Below are 19,637 nucleotides of genomic sequence, written 5' to 3'. Positions count from 1 at the left end.
TACAGGGAGCTCACTTTCCAGGCTGTGAACCCTTGACAGCTCCTCAGTTTAATACATCAGGAAAAGATTTACACCCCTCACCCAACCCCCATCCACCTGAAGGAAAGAAAAACGTATATTTGGGGGAGACAAAAGAGGAGGGGAGGTATTTTATTACTAGATGTCTTTTACAAGGGAAGTATTTTCAGCCATCTGCTCTAATTATTCCTCCTGTATTGGCCACCATCTTCATGCAACAATAGAAATAATTATCTCCTCAAGGGCAAAAAAAAAAAAAATATTTACAGAAACAAACAAAAGTTGATTATTTTTAGCTCCTAGGGAAAAAAGAAACAACAAGCTACTTCTTAATGAAGGAGCAATTAGGAAGGTGGGTAGAACATCTATAATTAAAACAGACAAATTGGTGCAGGCTCCTCCCTCCTACACATACTTGAAAGGGATGCAAATGCATGTTATTTGCTAAAGTCAGTGGAGTTAGTATGCAAAATGCTGCCCAGTGCCCAAAGAAGCTGAACCTGCCTCCTGGCATTATTCCCTGCCTCTCCTGCTTATAGGACCTTTAACCCTGTGCCAAATTAACTGAAAAACACTCACTACAACTGTAAAGTCATAGAATTTTAGTTGGCATGGATAGGTCTTCCTCCGTATAACCAGCATCCCTGAGACAAGCATGATAGGACACTCTTTCATCCTGCTGTTATAAGAACAGTCTCCTGTGTGCACTTCATCACTCAGTGTAAAAAATGTCCTTTTTTTCTATATAAACCAAAACCAAAAGAGGACTTTTGCAATCATCTTTTCATTCCCAATAGCATATAAGGATTTTGCTAACAGAGAGAACAAAGGCATACGTACAGCTTCATGGGAAAGGCGAAATAGGGTTGTCCCAAAAAGGACAGAAAATCCCTTACATTGTGCAAAAACGAGTATAAGCAGCAAGAAAAAATATTCTCTCTACCAACGGCACAGCACAACACCTTATTTTGTAGACAAATATATGAATTTAGACTTCCACACAGAAATGAGTAGAATTTAGTTGGCTGTGCTATGAAATCAAAGAAGGGCCAAGACTGAAGCTGGTCAAGTCTAATAACGAATGCAGAAGTTCCCAAGGCTTCTCCAAGCAGTCTCAGGACAGAGGGTACCATCTAATGCTCATTACAGGAGTGCAGCGAACAAACACCAACTGCCAGGGAAAAGCTGCAAACCAGCACGCTCTACTCTAGGCAATTTCCCTCCCATTCCAAAAAGGCTAATTTTCACTACAGAAAAGCAAACAAGACAGAGATTAAGAGTTACCAGTTTTTGCAGGGTTTCTCTTGCCCATGCAGTAATTTCAGAGAAGCTGCCTTCAAACGTTAAAATAACCTATACCGAGTTTCTTCAGAAATCAGAGTGCAAAGCAGTCTAGTGGATCTTACAATGTGATCAGCAACCCCTTAATGGACTTTCATTCACGTGCACTTCATTACAGTCCTTCAACTTTGCCATTTATTGAGCCATTTCCAAGGTGCTTTCTAAGCTGGATGCAAGGGAGTAGAAAGTAATGAAAAGAGAACCTCTGGAGAAGTTTGTAATGGACAGTCTATTCCATCCTTTTAGTAAAAGCACCACATTCACCTCTGTCATTTCTATTTAATCTGGTTCCATTTGGAAAGTCCTTTGAAAAAGAACATGGCAAAAGGGGGAGCGTATTTCAACTTCACTAATTTCTCCCAGCCTTCCCTCAGAGAAAAGAGACAGCTGCTTGTCTCCATCAGCTTCAGACCTTGAGAAATTTCTCACCCAGTTCATTTCCATGTGATGATGATCCTGAAAATAACATGATCTGACCACTGAGGTCCTTCTTCTCTGAGTGCCAATATTAAGACAGTCCCTGATGCCAGTTTAGCAATGAGTAATAGGGTGGTAGTTTTTAGATGGTGGTACAAACTGCCTTGGCAAAACAGTGAAGAATTTTACTAATGATCCAGAGGCATGAAAGGAAGTTCCCCACAAATTCATGTCACGGCAGAGACCACCCATGGTTAACCCAGCTGAGCAGACAGTGGTAACCAAACTGGGCAACAAAGGTAGATAGATAAAGGGACCATCTTCTTCCAGTTTATGAAAGAAATGATACAAAAAATGGCAGGAATAGTTGTGCATTGAGAGTCTGTAGCAGGCTTCCAGAGGGAATAGGAGACCAAACTGGGGTTTCCTTTATGAATTAGCACACTTGGCATGACTGCCTGTGATAGAACAGGCCTGGAATATAACACAACAAATCCTTTCCAAGGCCACAAGGTGATATTTTTATGACTATCTGCATCATCTGGTGCTATGTAACTTCTCTTTACCCTTTACTCCAGCTTTAAAATATAGGTGGTGGTATCCTACATGAGAGCCATATAGCAGTTCCTTCATTAATGACTCCTACAAGCACTGATACAACAAGGACCAGGACTGGGCATGTGGCTGGACATGCAGTGCACTATCCAATACCTTTATTTCTAATTGAAACTGCCTGTACCTTGAGTTAAAAAGAAAGGATTACTTTTCCTTTTTTCTTTTCTTTTTTCTTTTTTTATTTTTTATTTTAGCTGTCCTGCAGGAATCTTTCCAACTTCTGCTGAGGTGCACAGGCACAAGAAGGGAAGAATCTTGCTGGGCACGTTCTCCATGGGACTGATGAATGACCCTAGTCTCTCGCCAACTATTACAGGATAAATCTGTTTACACACAAAAAATTGACCTGGGCTGGTGAGGTGGGACTAGAACCAGGAAACTGGCACGTCCCAGAGGTAAAAATGCATTTGCAGCCAACAGCATTAGTAACTCAAGACCATAAACAAGCCACACTGTCATTAATTACTCAGACAGGGGCAGCCGCAAAAGCAGTGAGAAGACCCAAAAGCCAACTGTAAATAGTTCATCTAGCTGATTAGTTCAGAAAAAAAATGAGTGGGCAGTTTCAGAGGTCAGAGCCCATGGCACAAGTCAGTCTCAGGCCAATTTGCAACTGGACAATGGCATGAGAAACAGCTTAATTCCTGTTAAACGAAAAAAAAACAATCTCCCCAAAATAAACCAGCGAAAACACTCAAAAAACAACCACCAAAAAAAAAGACTTTTCCAGCAGGGGAGTAATCACTGCAATTTCCAAGCACAGAAGGTAAGGCTCTTTGCACCAGAGGTATTTAATTAAGGACATAGAGTATTAGTTAGATCTAATGGTGCTTTCATAGGGAGGGCACTGAAAAGACATCGCTCTTCTCGGGGGCTGCATGTCCCAGATACAGCATGTATCGGCTTCCTATACACAAGCAACAAAATTCACCCAAATACAAGGTAAAATACCAAGTAACGGCGGGATATGAGCAGTATTAAGCCACTCCGTAATTAAGCAAACCATAAGACCCATGGGAAGGTCCAGGTCTATTTACCACTCTCATGTGAGTCCCAGAGTGTTGTTCTTGGGTCTCCCAGTGTCTTTTGAGGGTTGTGGTGGGAGGTCGATTCTATAATCAGAAATCTCAACTTCAAATATTAAGGAAAACACCCTGGAAGCAGAGGAAATGTCCTGGAGCACACGAAGACAAAGCCCTGTTTCACAAAACATAATTTTTCTCTAGAGTAACTCTGCTAATTCACAAGAAGCTTCCTAATGTTCATTTATGGCCTGATATTCAGAGACAGTTTATTTCAGTGGAAACTATCCCAGTGCAGAGTTTTAATCGCAAGCCCAACTTGCATGGAAGTCCTGTGCATGTAAACTCATCGGGGAACCCAGTGCGATCTTCCAATTTAGATACAACACAACTGGCTTTTTCCTTTCCAGAGCACAGTTAAAGGGCACACATAATTTACACATCTCTCTAAACCAATGATTTCTCAAAGGATGAAGGCTTCTGAGACAAATTAAAAATGGCAATTTAATGGTAATGAGAAAATTGCAACATCAAGTTGTTTACACAAGCAGAATAACCAAGCTTGGTGTCTGTGTTGGCCTCTGCAGTATACACTGTGCAAATATTGTCTCACAATTGAATGATCTTGACTTACTTTAACTAATCTGAGAGCAAATATTGCAAATGCAAAGATTAGCTTAACAATTTTCCAACCACCTGCAGGAAAAGAAATCAAATTACATGCCTATGTGTCAGCAAGAAGGATTTCTGAACAAGCACTACAGTAAATGGGGCGGGAGGAATGAGGCTGGTCCACCCCAACAGTGTCAGTGGGGATCTGATGTTGATGATGGGGTTTTTGGATCAGGCAGGGAAAAAAAAAAAAAAACATTGTGAGTGTCCCAAATCAGCTGCAAGGGCGGGCTGGAGGTCAGAGCAGTGGTGTGAGATCCAGCCCCTGGCTTTCACACAGCTCCTGTGGGGACGTAGGGAATACAAGTGAACTGATACACAAACCGTCTCCACTGCAAACCGGGTTTGCAAGAGGTTTGCAGTGATTTACCAGGCAAAGACTGAAAAGTGCTTTGAAGAGGGAAAGTGTTGCATGTAGGCAACAACTTGGTATTTCCTGTGCCTAAAATAAATCACACAGACAGCAAAACCACACAAGCCAAGGACAAACACTGATACTGCTGTCTATGCATCCACATCTCCTCAGCCAAAGCGGAGGGCCATTTAAGTGACTATAACTGGATGCATTTCTTCTATTCTTCTGCTACAAATTTTTTTTCACTATTTCATTAAAAGGTTCAGCAATATCTTGAAAAATACTTCATTGTCATCACAATATTGCTCCACTGAGAACATTTTAAGCAGCACCCAACTGAAAGGTAAGAGGCTGTATAAGTGCTCCTGTTGTCTTACCACCAGTATATCCTCTCTCTCAAACAAACAGGATGACACTTGCCCAGCCATAGCTCCTTCCATCCAGAGACCCCCAGAACATGATGGAAGGAGGGACCTGCTAGGAAAACTATAGGTTGTGATCCCCGTTTTGTTGAAGGGAAAACTGATGTGCTTGCTGATACCTTGTGTAGCAGGAGGGCATTGCTTCATCATCCCACAAGGAAAACTCATGGTTGACTGCACCAGGTTTGCTTTCTGCTGAATCACTGCAGCAGCTTCATCAAAACATTTTGCCTGATCATGTTCACCTCTTTAAAATGTATTTTTAAAGTAAATTCCACCTTTGAGAGGGAGGACCTGAACGGACCCAAAGAAATTTCTTCGGGCTATACAGCTTTTCTGTCTCCCAGGGTAGGATCTGATGCAGTCCGGCGGTGTTGAAGTTACTACTCTCCAAAATCTGCACCCTTGCTCCAAGTGCGGTGCCCTGCATGGAGGTCGGGACATTACCGAAGTCTTCACTTTATCTGTCAGAAGCGAAAACCTAAAGGAGGTTAGAGATGAACTGCCTCGGCACGTTTAGTAGTAACCATCGCCCTCAGCACTTGGAGCCAGGGTCTGCCATCCAGCTACTGAGCACCACCTAAACAACCCAGCTAACTTCACCGAAACAGCGTAGTAGCCTGTGTTCAGAACAGCACGGGAGTGCAAACCAGCTGGTCCGAATCTGTCCCCCAAGGCTGCCCCTGCATTGCAAGGCTAAGAGCGGGTGTAACGCAGGTGTAAAGGGCTTGGCCAGCAGCGGAGGCACGGTCAGTTCTCTAAGGTGCATCCTTGCCCCTCGCTGACATTGTGCTATGGGGGGGACAGGATTTGGGACTCCCAGAAGCTGCTGAGTCCGTCCGGCTCCTGCAGAAGTGGGTGGCAGCAACCAGCAGTGCCGGTGGCAGAGTTCTGCGATGGAGACTGAAAGGCGGTACTGGGGAAGCCTGCACTGCCCTTTCAATCCTGTACCTGCCCAGCAGGGAGAGGGTTTCACCCTGCACGGCTGTTATTTTAGTAATGCAAGCTTTTTAAACGGCTCAGCCTAATCCGCGAGCTTTCGGAGTCCGCTTTCAAATGCAATGTCCTGTTTAGTTTTAGCACATCAACAACATGCTTTCTTAGCCTATCTGTATGCATTATCTACTGCTGTAATGTATCATGTACTGAACTACAGCATCATTACAGGTAAGTGCTCAGGTTTAAATGCAAACATAATTGCATAATGTGGTACAGCCAGGAAGAATAATGCAGGAAATAGAGCCAGCTCCATCTGATAGTGCAATCTGACTGGAACGCCGGCCGTTCGGATCAAACGCACAGCCCAGATGGGGCAACCAAGAATAAAAGTGCTTTGCAGTATCTTTATTGTCATCATCAAAAACACTTATCTGCCAGAAAGGTAAAAAGGTGAAGATGGGACTCTTACAGAAAAGGTCACATAAGCAATAGGGTAACACTGGGTTATGATGGCTAGGAAGACGTCACACCATAGCAAAGGCTACCTTTGCATTGTCACTTTGAGCTGAATTTGCCAAGTCCTAATGGGAATCTGAGCATTAAGTGGCATTTAGAAGACTGGGAACACCCATGCTATTTCCCTGCAGTCAAGGGTGTCTATTTAACCGCAATAAATCCAGATAAAGCCTCAGATCCTACTATGCAAGGAGCTGCACAAACATAGGAGAACATTCCTGATGCAAGACGCCTTCCAAATGAGGACATGTCTACAGAAGATATGTACACTTTAATACATTTATTTTATACAGCTAAAATTAGAACTGATTCTCAATGGAACATCTATTTTCTTTTTTTTTTTTTTTCAGTAGTTTGAGCTCACAGTGGCACACGATAGGCAATTTCAGCAGGGGTGCAGACAGCACCGCAACATAAGCCAGAAGGCAGCTGAAGTTAATTTAGTGCACTTTGTACCGAACCGCTATGCCATGAACGACTACGCCTCCGCTGAAGAGCAGCATCACACTCGTTATGGGACAGTAACCACTCTTGTCATTTCAAGAGATTTTAGCCCAAACTTCATTTAAATCAGACAACAAGATGGGAGAGTAGCGTGAGAGAGAACCTCTCGACTAACATGCTGCCCTCTGAACTAAGAGGCCTTTGAGTTGAAAGCACAAACTGCCGCTGTTTGAACTATAAAGCCATCCCTCTGTCTTGCAGGGCTGTAACAGCTCATCTTTGTTGGGAATGCAGATCCCCTGGAATCATGGACACTCCGTGGCTTTCACTGCTTGCCCTCCCACACACACATTTGTCTGCCTGTTAATCGTTTGGCAGGACATAAAATCCAGGGTTCCTTTCCCAAGGACCTTTTCTGGCACATCCTTACCCCAACATTTGAATGCGTTCAAGCGCCTAAGGGTGCAGATGGGTGTCTAGTAGCATTTTCCAAAGACAGATTTGAATTTGGGGACAGATGGGCACCGCACTAGGGTAGATACCCAAATGAAGATGTTCATACAGGAGATGGAAGTGTCTCGGTCCAAACCCCAAAAGACCTGTCCACTGCTAGCTATCACCACCTGGAGAAACTTATCCAAAACTGTTACCCCATGGTACCTGCCTTCAAGTCCCTCAGGTGCCTGGCAATCCAGCAACTGCCTCTCCCGGAGCTGAAAATGAACGTTGGCTTGGAGCCATGCCGGTGACCAGCGACTGCAGTCCTTCCTGCACGGGAAATCTCAATTTCTGCAGCGTTGCCTGGGCCACCTCAGCTTTGAAACCACGTTTTTACCTCCAGTGGCTCCATTCCCTGACTCACCCCTGTGCCGACCCCAGTAAGGCTCCCCAAAAGGCACTGCAGAGCAACACCGACGACCTCTGCACCAATTCATTTGGCACAGGGAAGTTCAAGACCAAAAAGAGCTAAGTCCCAGGAAGAGGTAAACATAGGCAGGCAGACCTTGGGTGAGTCATCCCTACGATTAATCCAGAATTGTTTCGTACCGCTCTACCCAGCTTTGCCTAGGTCAGTCTGAACACCCAAAGCCGTGCTGCCTTGCTGTGCATGCCCTTGTGGGCTTGCTGCTGAGCTCAGGGAAAAGTTCTTCTCAACACTGAAAGCAAAAACTGCATCTTCCACTCACCAAACACGGGTTAATGCAGGAGGAAAAAAGGCAAACAAATGAGAATTAGAGGGTGAAAGAGCAAGAGAGTGTGTGTGTGAAAGAGGGACAACCATAATCCCTAAGTGGGTGAAGCTGAGCCTGACCCTTGATCAGAATCACAGACCCAAAGAAGATGTGTGAAAGCAGGAAAATAAATCAATAAGCAAAAGGGCAATCTCTTTCTTCAATTTTATTTGAGGAAGTCAAATTTACCGAGCTCCTCACAAAGTGTCTTTGGCTAAAATCACTGCTAATGAGCTCTGACATTTGAAATTTAACTGAATATGAGCTAACAGCTCCCAGCCCTGCACCACCCATGAAGTTAACTGGGAATATTTTGTTAAAGCCGTAGACGGGCTAAACTGACGCCTTATTGAGAAGATGCAGCGTTCACGGGAAAGTGTTTATAACATCCACTTCACCTGATGCTTCCCTGCCCTGGGATGTCTGCTTTTCTTCACAGGGACCACAGAGCCCTCGGTCCCCTCTGCTCCTTCCCATCGCTGTTGTAATTATTTGCTAGTTTTTATGAGGTAGCCTTACGATCCCTTAATGAAGTCCTTTGCTCTGCAGCTATTCACAAGGACAGATTGGACACGAGGGGCTTCCACTTACGGAGCTGCCAATCAGGGGAATGTACCCAGCATTTAGCAAGCAGTTGTTAAGTCAGTCTATCACCCGGCTATTACAGACGCATCATGAAAACAGCTTGTTTTTACTGGCAATCACATAAAATTAACCCTTTCCTTAAAGACTGAAGGAAGGCTCTAGTAGATTCTGTCACAGTGCTTTAACACGCTGGTTTTTTCCTCTTGCTACAGCAACTATATTTTTAGTTTTTTAATAAACACTCTCTGAACTGAAATAGTACAGCAATTCATTTGTCCTCTAACTGTACACCTGGTTCACATTGTTTAGTCTGTGAAAAAACTTGCGATAGCAACAACAGTAATAAAACCGGAAAAAAATCAAACTTTAAAAAAAAACAACACAACATATGCTACTCATCCTTACTCTACTCCTTAATCTAAAGTCCATACACAGAAGAAATCATCATACAAGACAATTATCTTTCTGTCACTACCAGTAGCTTACTACAAGACCAAACTTTTCAGGTTTTTGTTATACTCAGATTTTACCCACTTTTTTTCTAAATGAAGCAAAACCCAGTTGTCACACACACACACTCTATCCAAGGCTTCTTCTCACTTCTTGTGGATTGGATGGGAAGCCTGATCCTGCACTCGTGGCTAGAGGCCAGGCCAGGTACCAAACTCAGCTCTTTAGAGCTACATCCCTACAGAAATGGTGTAATCCAGCACCCACCTCGCACCAAATGCCATAAATGACAGAGGCATTACACCGGGTTCAGGTATAGTCTACAACCTAGCAGAAACATTGTAGAGACAAAGAGAAGGAGATCCTACTCCTCTGCAACCCATGGCTAATGCTAGCCAGCCCCCCGATTTACTGGCCCATATCCTGCCAGTGCTTACCCAAATAAGTAAATGTCCCTGAGAACTCAGTGGCCTTGTATACAGGCAGCAAGTTTTTCTCCTGAATAAAAGTCTGTGAATAAACTGCCAGTAATTAGGAGTGACTCGCAGGAACATGGAGCCACCACGGCACCTGACACATACCAACACAGGTGTCGGCTCAGCATTTTGGAAGACTAAATCCAAGCAATTTTGATGTGGATGAGGAAACAAGGTCATTGAGGGGGAGGTTTAAAGTTTCTTTGGAACTGGGCATTCACGTGTCAATCAGGGCCTTAGTGTGGGTTTAGGTGCCTAAAATGAAACACCAAAATAAAATAAAACAAAAAGTCTCTGATTATTGCTCAGCTCTAAAGGGAAACCCACTCCATGTCCAGATCTGGCATTTCAGTGCTTCAGACCAGGAGCTATCTCCAGCTCCTTGGTCAAACCCAGTTCTCAGTCTTGGCCACATGTTTTTGGTGGTGCTTGAAGAGCATGAAGACAACATCTCCATCCATGGTCTAACCACATCAAGGGCCCCTCCAGTGGTCCCACTCTGGCCAAGTCCACGCTGCTAAAACCTCCCAGCTTTCAAAACAGGGTGACCACATGCCCAGCCCTTGCTGGGTGACAAACCAGGCCCCAAAACATTTGGGAAGTGGTTGATAGGTCAGCCAATGCCTCTGCTACACAGAAAACTCCTGTGTGGAGCACAAAGTCCACAGTAGTGTTCTGTTTGGCGTTGGGGAGAGGACATGAAGTCAAATGGTGATGCAAGTGTCTGAAAGCATCTTCAGCCCACATCACACCTAAGGAAGGGCAAGACCTTCATATACCTTAAGCCGTGTTCCAATGCAGAAGAACAAGTCCGGGCTACGTGTGTCTCCAAGGATCTCAGCCCTTTCCCAACTGAATTCAAGATGGGGAGATGGAGAAGGCCTCCCTCTGACTTCACCCAGAGCCCAAGGCCATGCACCCCCCCCCCAGCACAGACGCAGGCATCGAACACTCCCAGCCCTTTCCCCCAAATCCAGAGTGAGTCCCACATATGAAAAACCAGAGCCATGCTTTCAACCGCAGACAGTCCTTCCCCCTCCAAAACTGCCTAAGCGCCGAAGGAGTCAATTAAAGTCTCTGTCATAATTAAACAGGAAAGTGGCAGCAAGACTCTGTGCAAGAGCCTGGGAGCAAGCAGAGAGAAAATGTGCCCACAGTCCCTCAGGAAGGCTTCCCCGCACCCTCCTGACCTTAATTCGAGCCTTCCCTTTGTGCGGGAAGGGAAAGATTCGCTTTCTGTTCCCCGGAGGAGCGCCTCCGAAATGACACTTTTCACTCTGAATCTGTGTTTCTCATAAGGGTGGGGAGCAGGAATAAACGGAGGGGGGAGGAGGAAAATGGTTCTCATTAAACTGAGCCATGCTCAGTTCTGATTTCACGTGGGTGCGTTTAAATGCGAGTGGAAAGGCTTTGATGTGCTGTGGGTTACAGGGGACGGGTATCCCATCCGGGGGGTAACTTCCAACACACCTCTACCGCAGCAGTATGAGTGATGGGGAGAAGAGGGCTCCCTGAAAAAGCACATACTATTTAGGAAGCAATTTCCTCAGAGACACTGGAAAGATGGTGGGATTGAAAAACAAAACAAGAGGCTGTTCAAAATGGGGGGGGAGGGGGGGGGAAGAGAGAAAGATAGAGTTCAGTCCTTCATTTTTGATCTGACAGCAGGAGAGGAAAGAGTTAAACCTCAAATCAGGAAGCAAAAAGTTAAAGTAAAAGGACACAAAACCATGCCACAAGCACATCTCCTAAATTTCCCATTGCAGCCCAAGGCTGATCCCATTAAAAAAAAAAAAAAAAGGAAAGGAAAAAAAAGAAAAACAGAGAGAGAAAGAGAAGCAATTCTACTTATCCTTTTCTCACACACCTAGCAGCCACTTTTTTATTATTATTTATTTATTTACCTCCCCCTTTCAGAGCAAGGCCCTTATTTTCTCATTTAGTCCAACAGAGATTGTCCTCCTGGAATGACCTTTTTTTCCTCTCCCTCTTCTCCTCCTCTCCTTCTTCCTCCCCCCCTCCTCCTCGCTGCCTCCAGGCCATTGCCCTCGTGCCAGTAACTAGATAACACACTCTATCAGAGATTTTTTAAAAAATCATTGCAAAGGCACTAGGGCTGATAGTGGCATCAATCCTAGCCTGACACGGGCTCGGGTCAACCATTTATCTCTTCGCATTGCCTGTGGTTACTGTGGAGGCCATCTTGGTTCTCTACATCTTAACAACCTTGCAGATGGTACCTCTCCCTGCTCTGATAGCATCCGCACCCCAAGACTGGCCTCATGCTTTTATTTTTATTAGATTATTATGGACTCCTCCACTTCCTTTCTGTGAGGCTTGCAAATCTTGGTTGGTTTTGTTGCGTTCCCCACCCCCTTCTGAAAATAACACCGTGACCAAGCCAGAAGGTTGAGAAATAGGGAACATGGAGATGCAAGGGTAGGTTTGCTGGGCTGTTAAAAGTGCGTATTTATGAAAAATACGCACACAATATTTTAGGAGGGTTTCATCTAGTCCTACTCCTGGCATCCTGTCTTCTGTAACATGTTTATTTTTGGCTATTTGCACTGCTGAAACACCCAGGAGCCCTACACAAAGCCCAGGACACCAGAATGTCCAGTTCTATCAGGATGCTCCCTAATAAGCTGTAGTCAAAGGAAACTATTCCCCAGCCTCTGCAAAATGTGATCACGATGGCCAAATAAAGGGATCTGGGCTTTTACAGTATCTAAAGTGAGACACAGGAATGAAATATTGTACCCTGCTTAACGACTCTCAAATTATTGTAGTGGTTGTCCTCGCGGGCATTACGGCAAAGGGGAGCACTGGAGAAGGCAGAGAGAGGATTGTTTGCCCTTTCTGGAACTGTTTGGTGCTCCAGGAAAGAAAGGACAGTATAGGAGAAGGAGGGCAGGTGGAGGTGGACAGCCAAAGAACACCAAAGGTGTTACCAGCACCGTAATTTTTTTTTTTTTTTTAAACAGAAAATACTTATAAACATACCTGACCATAAACTGGAAGCCTGCACACGTCTGCAAGCAGGGGCAACCAACTATGAGCCCTTCACCCTCAAAAATGCACCCATCGAACATCCATGCAATGTGATGGCACTAAAACGAGAGTGAAAGAGCATCGTGCGCGTACCACGCAGAGCACCAAGAGACTGCTGGTCCTGCAAAGCAGGGTCACCTCCCGTCACTTGTAACCCCCACAGACAGACAACATGGACGAGAGATTCGACATCAGTCCTGCTGTGAAAAATAAAGTAACAGCCTTTTATGTCCAGAGTGCCCTCTGCTTCCAGAGAGCCTTTTATGCTCCCCAGAAAGCTATCTAGGATTTGCCACCTATATAAAGTACCAAATATCTCCAACAGGCAAAATTATCTCATCTCCCTCACCTCCAAATACTGTGACATCCGGAGAGACGGTAAGTGGAGAAAATAAGGGGGGAAAAAAAGAAAGAAAGGAGCAATTCTAAGATCTGCAGAGGAATCCAAGGGATTTGGAGAGCTAGTCCTGATTACATTAAGTCGAAGTTGAACAGCAAGGGTCTCTTAGGTGACTGTGCATACCTCAGACACAGCCTTTATGGGTTTTTTTTCCTTTTTCTTTTTTTGCTGAGAAGTGAACAAAGCAGTTATCCTGGTATCAATCACCAAGCTAAGCATTCACAGATCCTCAATACTCTAAGCTACTTCTTAAATCTCAAGACCTTCCCTTAATGCCCTATTTAAAAACAAACTAAAGGCAGCACAGCATACCCAGGCAGAGCCATAATCCAGGATGGCATTTTTATCTAGCAAGTTATTTTTTATTAGCCTTCTATTTCTTAATAGGGACCCCTCGAGGGTTGGGTTGTAGAGAATTCACTAGTATACCAGTTCAGCTTCCCTACGACTGCCTTAATATACGTGGCATCTGCCCTCTGATGAACATCATATCACCCATCTGGGCCAGAGGAGGGGGGAGTCGGAGCAGGGAAACACTGCTCAAACAGCATGCTTGCATGATGATTAGGTCTGGTCCAGTGATCCGGAATAATAATCTGAAGGCTCACTAAGCATAATGGGTTCGGAAACATCCGAGCCTGGTCAAACCTTCCCATGAGCATCCTTTACGTGTGTTATCGGTGTGTTTTGCATGTCTCATCAGTGTCACTGTAGCTGACGTCTCATTATGCAGCCAAGGTGGAAATGGACAGGTACTGAGTGAGCATTAGAACTTTTCTTTTCCCTTTTATTATTTAATTCATATCGTCCCATTATCCAGTGTATCGTGAAACCGTGAACTAATTAAGTCCTGTGGGATATACAATCAGTGCTGGATTTTTTTTTTTCTCTTTTTTTCCCCCCCGCTCCTTTCAGGAGGCTAAATTGCATTATATACCGATATAAAAATAATTCTGCAACTCTTCCTCGGATAATAATGGAGCAAGTTACAAACACTAATGATGCCAAATGCAACAGTGGGACGGAGGCCTGCTGCTTACTCTATGTGACCTAATTAAGTCATACGGGGGCAAGTACTTCAAATACAAAGTGAGGCAAGGGCCTAAATCAGTTTCTAAAGAAATCCATAAAAGCTATTCTCTGAGGCATGACCAGGCATAGACCAGACCCCAGGAAAAGGCCAAGCTGGTGAACTCAATTTTCCCAAAGTCTGCCATGCAAGTCACAGATCTCCATCCAGCAACCTGAAACTCCTAGAAATTTTGGGGGTCCTCTAGATTCAGAGCTGAGCCCAGCTCAGACTGTAACCATGCAAGCAACAGCTCAGAGATTGGAAGGGACAAAACTTGAGATGGATATTGTGGCACCTTCCAGAAAATACAGCTATTTTCTCCAGCTGAGGATCCTGCCCAAAAAGGGCTCAACCTGAACAGCAAATTCAAGCGACTGACTCAAGGGAGCAGCATGCACAACATGAATAGGACAGCCAGCATTTTCAAAAAATAACCTTCTAATTTTTGATGGTAGCTACACAGCCCAATTTTCAAGCAGTTATGCTGAAATCAGAGGCGGAAGAGCTCTCTTTCCTGCAGAATTAAGCTTAGCCATCACATGCAGATCATCCAAAAATTAAGGTATCTGGAGTTAAGCTCTTAATTTTCATTAAAATAGATCTTTATATGTATTTATCAGGGGAAAAAAGAAGTTAAAGAAATGGGGAGAAAAAAAGCACCTGTGAGGAGTTTTTGTCTAGGCACCATGATCTTCTAGCACTTGGAGTTTCTGTATATCTAAGACAATAAAAAAAAGTTCAAAGGACAGCTACCTCATTAACTCATTGAGAAAGAGCGTTTGTGGTGTTTGCTAATCTCTTCAGATAATTTCGGTGTCCTTGGCTTACTCATGCACTCGCAATTCAAACAGACGGCAAGGGAAAACCATGGTAATGTATATAATATATTGTGGATGTGACCAGAAAAATGGAGGATTGGGTCTGGCAACATGTTGTTATTTAAAAGCCAACTAGCATAGCTAAGGTCTGATTCCTGGACGAGTTACAATAGCCATTTAATGCAGTTTTTAGTAAAGCTGACACACAGATCCAGGGTGAATTCACTGTCTGGATACTGTTCTGCAAAGTCAGGCAAGAGAAAAATGGACTATTTCCAGTGCAAGGCTCCTGCTGGTCAAAGAAGGCAAATCAAGCTGCTGAACATGCTTCTGCCACTCGCTGTACACAAGAATCCTTATGCATGGATTTCTCTTCAACATTGCGAGGTTGTGTCTGTGAGCTGTCAGCAACAGGGCTGCTAAAAGCATTATAGAAACACAGACCTGGAAGAGATCACCATCTCACTGGAGTTCGGTTCCTTGCTACTGGGAAGACCATGTCACCCAGCCTCTCTCATACACCCACCACGCTCCTTCCCGGGCATCTCTAGAACCTTCTGCCTGGCGTTCTCCCACCAGGAGGTTGCTGCAAAACCTTGTCACATTCACAGTCCATGCCTTATTTCCAGCCTACCAAATCCCAACTAATCACATTAATCTCTTCCTCATTATTTTAAGAATTATGGACAGGTCCTGTTAGGTGTCTTATAAAGACTGAAGAAAAGATGACTTCACCCTAAAGCTTATATCCCTTAGACTCAAGTTCCTAGAACCATCCTTTTAAGTTTGGGGTTTTTTTTTTAATTTTCTGCTCTTGAACCAAGGTTGTTCCTGCTTCTTGCCAATGCCCTCTCCACGCTCTTGATAATAGAAGCCTCTGTCAGCCTTTCTGCAATGCCTCTTTTTACTTCCAATGCCATCCTGGAGCTAATCCTGCTCCATCATCACCTAATCATTCCCGCCCCAACCCTCCCACAAAGCCCAGCTGTGTTAAGACCCTGCTGAGTTATCAGCCCGCCCGGGCATCATTCAGCTGGCAGAAGAATAAACAGAAAACAAAACACTGAACGGTGTAGCTATGCTGAGAACAGCTGCGGATCAGGCCCTTTTTTTATGAAGCGCTTTGAGATCCTTGCATGAGAGTGCAATAGAAGTGCCAGATGTTATTATAAAGAGATGCAGTCCCATTACTTGTACACAGAGTTGTGCTGCCTGCTAATAGCACCATTATCCTAAGGCACGTGGTGCTATTAATGCATTTCGCTGCTTGGTGCTGAACCTGGGGACCATTATTTCCACTGGAAAGGTAAGGCCAGTTCACATGACATGATTTAAACCTCTACAGTGAAGCATGCATATGCTGCACCAGGTCGTAAATCTTAACGGGATGCTGTCAGCTAGAAAGGGACCAAAATTGAAACCATTTATCTGAACTCCCCACCCATCCACCTCTGCTCACCCAGGACAGTTTTGGGAAGAGGGATAAAATGATTCCAAGTGCCTGCTGGGTTCATTAAGCAGCAGCAAATCCCGGATCTAAAAGCGCTGCTGGTTTCATCCTGCTCTCCCTGAATGAATTCGGTGATTCAGGACACTTAGGACTTCCTCGATTTTCCCCACCCTGAGCAGAAAAACCACAGCGGGGACAAACCTTACTACTTCTTCGTATTCTTGCTCCCACCTGAGTCAAAAGACAACCTGTCATCATCTCATTACTGAGACTACAGGACCCGTGACAGCCGAGCTGTTCAGATCACAGCCAACCGTAGGTAATAACAGCTCCTCTACGCTGCAGCCCGGGCTTTAGGGCAGTAGAGATGCCCTTATCACATTCAGGAAGGAAAATATGAATGAAAGGAGTAGTTACCATTTGATCTGATACCTGCCCGAGCACTTCTCTTTGCTGCCCTCCTGCATTTGCCAGCTAGTGATTTTTTTTTTTTTTTTTGGCTTAGTTTTCTCCTCACCTGGGCACGTTTCTGGTAGCATAACTAGCAAGGCTGACTAGCAAACGAACACTAATAGGTAAAAGGCTACATGTGACATTCCTTCACACACCAAGGACAGACTTAACAGAGTGAAGGAAAGGAATTGTATTTTAGGATACTCAGCTGCAATAGTAACATACATCTAAGGTAGATTTGTAGGGCAAATATTCAGAGACTCTTAGTAAAAGATCCAGAAGGTGATGCCAGAAACACACCAGATTTACTCTGCCAGGACACTGCAGCTACTTCTGGGGTGGGGTTGTGGAGTAAAGGAAATGTCATTACAGACAGCAGAGTTACAAATTACCACGGTAGCTTTAACATCAGTGCTGAGCAAACAAACTTCAGTTTCCTAGGTTTCAACCATACTGAGAAGATTGCACGATAATTTGATTTAATAGATAAAAACCAGTGTTTGTTTTTTATCATAAGTCAGGTGTGTAACTCTTCCCACTTGCACTGCCCTGTATGTTGTAGGTCTCCACCACTTCTCAGGAGCTGCTCATTTTGGAAAGGATGGTGACAAAGAGATATCTGATGTTCACCAAATACCCAGCCCCCCTAAATTTCTTCTCACAGGTGGCACAACCCAGTATTCAGCTCAACACCCCCGAAAACTCTGCAACACCGCGAGGACTCCTTTTAGGACATTTTAGGTATGCAATGAACATTCTTAGATATAGAGCCTTACAATTATGTTAGTTCAGAGTCATACTTTTTTGTCATGAACTCTTTGCATATGTCTTTCTTCTTGCTATACCCACACATGGCACTGGGAAGCCTGTCCCATTTTACTTCAGATACCGAAGAGGAGCAAAAATCAAATATAACCAGAGCTGCACAAATGCTGAACGCTAAGTCTTTGCCAGACAGCTGAAACTCTGTATCTCATGGCTAATATTTTTGCTCAGGTAACAGAAAATAACACTTTTAGAACAGACTTTGAATTTATATAAAAAAGGATAGTGTTAAAAAGGATATACATTGCCCAGAAAATAAGGTAAAGCTCATTTATGTCTCATAAAATACTTGATTAACCATAGTTAAGCATTAATTCAGCTGCACTGCATTAGAACTGCTATTCAAAGTTGGAAAGCTTTTAATATTATATATTGCTGCTGCTCAGCCTAAATTGTTTTTTTTTTGCCCCCTTTAAATGTACACAATATTACAAATTTAATTTTAAGCTGTTTGAATCAGTCTGTAAAAAAGATTTGATTATACCTGAGTGTTCTGGCCCCAGTTTTTCCATATCTCAGTAATCTTGGCGGTAATTGGCTGATTAGCTCCCTCACACTCCATCTCTGCCTCAGTTTCCATGGTAATGTTACAGGAGCTATTATAGATGAGAACTTCATCTCTTTCCACTTTAGGGCTGAAACGAGAAGGGAGGTTAAATGGGGTGTCATCAATCTTAATGAAATGCAATTATTTTTACTCTTATTAATCATTGCAAGCCATTAGCTTGTGGCAACTCCTGGCCACCATTTGTCAAACTTTGCAAATTTCTGTAATTTTGTTTCCATTCTTTTATTGTTTATTTGTTTTTCCCCCCTTTATCTGCACACACTCAGGACGAAAATACATGCAGTAAATATCTCTCAGTGATGCCTTTCTGCTTCCCCAAACTATTACAAATAGTAGCAAATGCCATTCTAGGACCAAGGCAGGAAGATAAGTACAGACAACAGCTAGGGAATCAGCAGTGTTAGGATCAAAGATGGACTCCTACATGGAGTGAGGTTTGCTCGTGTCTCCCCCCTCCCCATCTTGCTCACACTTAGCAATAGGGAATGAATAACTTGCAACTCCCCTAGGGCAAGTGGAGAAATTGGAAAAACCACACAACTGGCTAACTGGTCCCTAATTCCAACTGTGAAAAAATGAGCTCATTTAGGGGTTCCAATTCCTGCTACCCAGCTGATTGCAATGATGCTTTGTTGCTAGCATTGGAACATTAACTTAGTAAATTAATTAAACTTACTTAACAGCCCAGACTAAGCAGATTCGATATATGTGCCAGTTACACTAACAGACATTTGCTCTAAAGCCTCCCCTTGCATAGGGGGAAGAAGTAATAGAAAAGGTGGTGGCGAAGAAACATTTTTTTCCTTGGTCTTGCTGCTGACTTTGGTAGCATCTCATTATGGGGAGCTACAGCATCCAACATCCCTCAAAACGAGGGGAAAACTTCCAAATTTACTTCTACAGGCTTTGGATCAGGACAGGATAATCCAATGTCACTTTTCATTCCTTCCTCAGCTATTGCTCCTTCTTCTTCCTCTCCCCACCCCACCATCAGATACACACCTGCAACTTGGGGGAAGGAGAACAGAAAGGAGAGGAGTTATAGCAACACCAACATAGCTCAGAAATTACACCACTTTTCTGAATAGCTAAGGAAGGACAGAGTTCATAATACGATTTACTCAACAAAATAGAGGATCAGATAGGTAGGACCAGGATTTTCAGAGCTTCCTAAAAGCCCCATCTAACAGGATTTTCTAAAGTGCCAAAGTCAGGAACCCAAGTTTTACCAAAATCAACCCAATCCAAAGCCCAACACTCAGAGCTTTGTTGGAAGGCTGATGATCAGGACGGTTTGATGAACCTGAAGTTTTCAAACCATGCTGGCTGCGGCAGCTCACTGTACAAAGAAAGAGCTGCTCTGACAGTGCATTTGGGGGTATTTGTTCAGTTGCCCTTTTTCAGGGTTAAAGTGTTAAAGGAAGCAGCCACATTAGAAACTACCAAAAAAAAAAAAAAAAGCCTTCTGCAAGTAGCTGAACCTCTTTAACAGTGAA

At 43.9% G+C, this 19,637-nt stretch overlaps 1 protein-coding gene across 1 annotated transcript in view; it reads right to left on the bottom strand.

The window, feature by feature from the left end:
* PKHD1 (PKHD1 ciliary IPT domain containing fibrocystin/polyductin) overlaps positions 1–19,637 on the bottom strand; it is a 261,269-nt gene that overhangs the window by 182,886 nt on the left and 58,746 nt on the right. Inside the window, exon 34 of the mRNA XM_069805584.1 lies at positions 18,058–18,208. Coding sequence (XP_069661685.1) covers positions 18,058–18,208 — 151 coding nt within the window. The remainder of the gene's footprint in view (positions 1–18,057; positions 18,209–19,637) is intronic.

This window comes from Haliaeetus albicilla, chromosome 18, assembly GCF_947461875.1.
Source record: "Haliaeetus albicilla chromosome 18, bHalAlb1.1, whole genome shotgun sequence".
NCBI lineage: Eukaryota > Metazoa > Chordata > Aves > Accipitriformes > Accipitridae > Haliaeetus > Haliaeetus albicilla.
Note: the sequence above shows the minus strand (reverse complement) of the source record. Positions and strands in the feature narration are given on the sequence as shown.